Genomic DNA, 4641 nt, shown 5'->3' with positions numbered 1-4641 from the left:
CACGTTCAATGGGGAGCGGACAGGGCAGGCATGAGCGGCAGGTGCCCATGGTGCCTGCCGTCTAGAGATCAGATGCTGGAGCTAACTTACTCAGGTCGTTGGGCTGGAGGTGGGCGTTGGCTGCGGAAGAATCGAAGGAACCGAGGAGTGTCTAGCTGCTGCTGTTGATGCTACTCGGAACCGGACAAGAGTGCTGGTGCCTGTCGTATTTCAACGCTGTCTAACTCTAGCAGTTGATGGACGAGGCGCAATGGAGGGACGGTGAATACTCAAGCATAAGCATACTCGTGTTGCATTGATGATGTCTTACAATTGTATGCCATAAACATGCTTGCAAAAAATGGAATTCAATTTCATTAAAACCTTAGAGGTTTTTAAGGTCAGGCTTGACAAAGCCCTGGCTGGGATGATTTAGTTGGGGTTGGTCCTGCTTTGAGCAGGGGGTTAGACTAGATACCTCCTGAGGTCCCTTCCAACCCTGATATTCTATAATTCTATGACTCAGATGAGACCTATCTGTGGGGCGCGATCGGGGGGGACAGATTATCCCACATCTGCAACTGCAGGTTTCTTATACCTTCCTCTGAATCATCCGGGGCTGGCTGGTGTCAGAGACAGGATATTGGGCTAGGCACACCTGGGGTCTGATCCAGGCTGGCAAAACCTGTGCTCCTAATAACCAAGCAGAGGAGAGGAGGGGAGGTCACAAACATGGGATCATTGGCGCCAATCCAATTCCAGCAGCAGGGGGCTCAGTCTCTCACACAGTCACAGGTGCATAAGGGTGTTTTCCACGGGCTTGGCTACCTGTGCATTCAGGAGCAGTGCAGAGTCTAGTGGGCACCAAGGCTGCCGAGATCTTGGTGACCTGACAGCAGACGCCCTCAATGGGGGGTGATTTTATGGCAATGGCAAATTCTTCAACAGGCTGCTAGCTCCCCACCAGCATCACTTCAGTCTGCCCAGGCTGTGGCTACAGCCAGCTGCCCTAAATCCAGCTGCTGCTGTCCACTGTGGCCTAGTGCGAGCCAGGGGGGATGGGGCAGGTTGTGTTTGCTTTGTCCAGTCTAGAAATAAGTGTCCCAGGCTTCCCCTGCTCTGGCTCCTGCTCCCTTTGGTTGCTTTTCTCTAAACTCCCATTGCGCCGTCAGTCCCTTTCTGATACTGAGGTGCCGAGGTCCATGCTCGGTATTCCAGGTGTGTCTGTACCCCAGCAGTGCAAGGAGGAACTATCCCGTCTCCATCCCATGTCTCTCTACAGGCAGCCCCCAAACTTCCCTGGCCTCTTTCTGCTGTAACAGCACATGATAAACTCACACCTCATTTGCTCCTTCCTGTCCCACAGGTCTCTTTAGCTAACGCTGTTTCCAGGGTTCCCTCTCCCACGGTGGGGCTGGATTTTGGATTAGCTCCATCTTCGCAGGTCATGCGAGTCCTGCCCAGCTTCCACCTCTTTAGGGCCCTTCGTATTTTCACTCTGTTCGGAGCTCTGAATTTACTGACCTTGGCTAATGTCATTCATGGTCTGTGGCCTTCTCCGGGTTATTAATGAGCCTGTTAAGTAAGATGGGACTTAACCTGGTCCCGTGGACGTCTGCTACACGCCTCTCCCCAGCAATCTGCATTGTCATTGATCTGGGTCCCCTTTGCCACTTTCTGTCTCATGGCAATTAACCCAGGGGTCTCGCAGGAAAGCCTGGCTACTAGCACGGGAAAGTCAATGGTCCAGGCCATTCAATTTTAAATGGGGCAATATAGGTACAGCTGGCTCGCAGCATCCCAAGCTCTGGTGTTGGGAATGTGCTGCTGAGAGGTTGCGGGGGACGACGACAGGGAAGGGTGAGAAGGGCTGGCATTGAGCAGGGAGCTGGCTAGCTGCTCAGCTGGGTGTCAGACTGGGAGCACAGCAGACAGACAGTTCCAGAGGCAGCAAACGGCCAGTGTTTCACCGAAGGGTGGGGGAGAACAGGCAGAATGCTTGGAGGGCGTTAGACCATGGATGTGGCTGGCTGTTTTGGCAGGGTGGCATGTGGGGGGGTTATAGGGCCCAGTGAGATCTGGGAGCTATTTGGGGTCCTAGCTGTGAAGGGCCCTTGAGATGCAGAGAGTGGTTTTTATTGTACAGAAAGGAGAAGCCCACAGCAGCCTCCCAGGGCGGGTGCATGGTGCTGTGCATACATGTGTGTGAGAGTGAGAGGCAGAGGGAATGACAGGGCTTGCACCTCCAAAGGAGCGTATTGCTCACTATCTCTGGCGACATTGGGGCAAGGAACGAGTGGCATGGAGCTCTGGAAGGCGACGTTCGCACTGCGTCCTAGGAAGAACACTTATTAATCAGGGCAGTGGGTCACTGGCACTGCAGACACCTGGAGACAGGTTAGAAGCAGCAGCATGTCAGATCACAGCTCAAGGCCAGAGGGGTTTCTCTAAGAGCTAATCAGCTGACTCTGGTTCATTGCTTCCTCACAGACCTGGGAGCTGCAGGTCAGCATGAAGCAGGGGAAGCAGACCGTGGTGGAGCTGCTAGGCCATCAGGGACGCTATCTCGTAGTGGATCCTGATGGATCAGTCCGGTGTGGGAAGCCAGCCTCTGTCCAGCAAAGCCAGTTCCTGCTGGAGCTCCATCGCAGTGGCAAGTGGACTCTCCAGTTGTTGGATAGCAAGAAGTACCTGGAGTCAGACGGGGAGGATGTTTTCTGCGTTTCCCGGAGCCCATCCCCCTACCAGAAGTGGCTGCCCCAGCTGGCCATGCACGTCCACATTGTGCTGTACAACCCTACTCACCAATGCTATGCCCGAGCCGATGCAGACTTGGACAGGGTGTGGGTTGACACCCCAGTGCCTTACCTGGAAGAGTGCGGCTTCGTGCTACGGTTCAGGAACGGGATGTACCACCTGGAGACCTCCAGCCACAAGTTTGTCTCCAGAGCGGAGAAGCTAGCCAAGAAACCCTCTGCACAGACGGCCTTCAACTTAAACCTGAAGCCCAAGTGCCTGGCTTTCCTGAGCGACCAAGATGGGTGTGTCCTGTACCCTCAGGACAAGCGGGGGCGCTTGTGCCTTGGAGACAACCCCAAAGAGAAGGAAGAGTGGTTTGTTATAAAGAGGTGTCCGCAATGGGTCAGTCTGAAAACCAAGGCCAAGAGATATGTGTCCATCATATGTGGCAAGTAAATTCCATTTTCCAGTCTGAGCATGTGTGGAGGGCCCAGCTGAAGGATGCCAGAACATGCCCCCTGGATCTAAGTCACCACCCTGGTCGATAGTTCTTTGGACAAGTCCTGCCCTGCCTTAGCCCTGTGAAGCCCACCCCTGACTGCAGTGAGCTTGCACAGAGGACAAGCTGGGGTAGAATATAGGTGGTTCACTTTTTCATAGGATTATTTCGGGTGCAGGATAGCTGGGGTATGGAGCCACAGAGCGAGAGTCCAGACACCAGTTCACATCCCGACCATGGCAAAGCTGTTACGAGGGGCCAAATACCCATGAGCGAGTATCACATGAAATGGGGTGAGCGGGGGTCGGGGGGGATGTCTCAGAATGGGACGTATGCCTACATCACAAAAACCACCATCACCCCCATTGCTGTCCTTAGCAGGGGACGGAGGATTGAATAGGCTATGGAGAGGGATCTCCCTGCTCATCTCTACAGCAATCTCTCCAGGACAGGGCTTGCTATACCTTGGCAGACTAGTTGAGGGGAGCTTGTCCGGCCACTGCCCATACGGTACCTGTGATGAGGATACGTACAGGACTTGCTCATCAGAGCTAGCAATAGCCAGCACTCAACACTTTAAAATACAGTGATAGGTAGAGCAGAGACGGTGGTGCATGTGATGCTTACAGTGAAACCTGCCTAACACTTTCCACAATACATAACGGCAAGCAGGGTATTATAACCTCAACACACTTACAGAGCCTGGGCTGAGATTTCCCATGCCAGGAGTCTGCCTCGGGCCAAACTCTTCCTTTGGTAAGTGGCAGATAAATTGGCTCAGCTGGTTCTGTGACCGAGACTAGGGGGACGTGGGTTGTTTTGCTAGCGTTACAAAAACCCTTAAAATTGCTTTATCAAGAAGCTCTCACAAGGTTGCCAACTCCTGCAACTTAACTGTGAGTTTTGCCATTTTTTGCTGTTTTTCTTAAAGCCCCAGCTCCTGGAGGCATGTGACTGGGGAAAAATTCAGCTCTCTTTTTTTTTAAAAAAGGAAGTTTTTAGCCCAAGTTTAAAGTGTGAACCCTAAAGATGACGACAGTGGTAGGCAAGTAAAAAGAATCCATATTTTGCTATTTTTAAGTCTCATGACTTTACAGCCAATGTTATGATTTTTTGAGGTTCAACTCTTTTTGAACACTTGAGGTGGTGTCATAAACAGATAGCTAAGGGTTAATGTTTCTTTTACCTGAAAAGGGTTAACAAAGGGAACCAGACACCTGACCAGAGGACCAATCAGGAAACAAGATTTTTAAAAGCTCAGGGAGGGAATTTTTGGGTGTGTTTCTTTTGTCTGTAACTCTGTGCTCTCTTGGCTCTGAGAGAGGAGCTCTTTACCTTCAGGTTTTCTAATCTTCTGTTTCCAAGTGTAAGTACAAAGGTAGAAGACAATAGGTTTTTATATTGTTTTTGTATTTACATGTGTG

At 51.7% G+C, this 4641-nt stretch overlaps 1 protein-coding gene across 1 annotated transcript in view; it reads left to right on the top strand.

The window, feature by feature from the left end:
• Positions 1-4641, top strand: part of FSCN3 (fascin actin-bundling protein 3) — a 26308-nt gene that overhangs the window by 13225 nt on the left and 8442 nt on the right. Inside the window, exon 2 of the mRNA XM_032769971.1 lies at positions 2470-3166. Within this exon, the coding sequence (XP_032625862.1) occupies positions 2470-3166 (697 nt within the window). The remainder of the gene's footprint in view (positions 1-2469; positions 3167-4641) is intronic.

This window comes from Chelonoidis abingdonii, chromosome 1 (assembly GCF_003597395.2).
Source record: "Chelonoidis abingdonii isolate Lonesome George chromosome 1, CheloAbing_2.0, whole genome shotgun sequence".
NCBI classification, from domain to species: Eukaryota; Metazoa; Chordata; order Testudines; family Testudinidae; genus Chelonoidis; species Chelonoidis abingdonii.
This window is presented reverse-complemented; position numbering and strand designations above follow the sequence as displayed.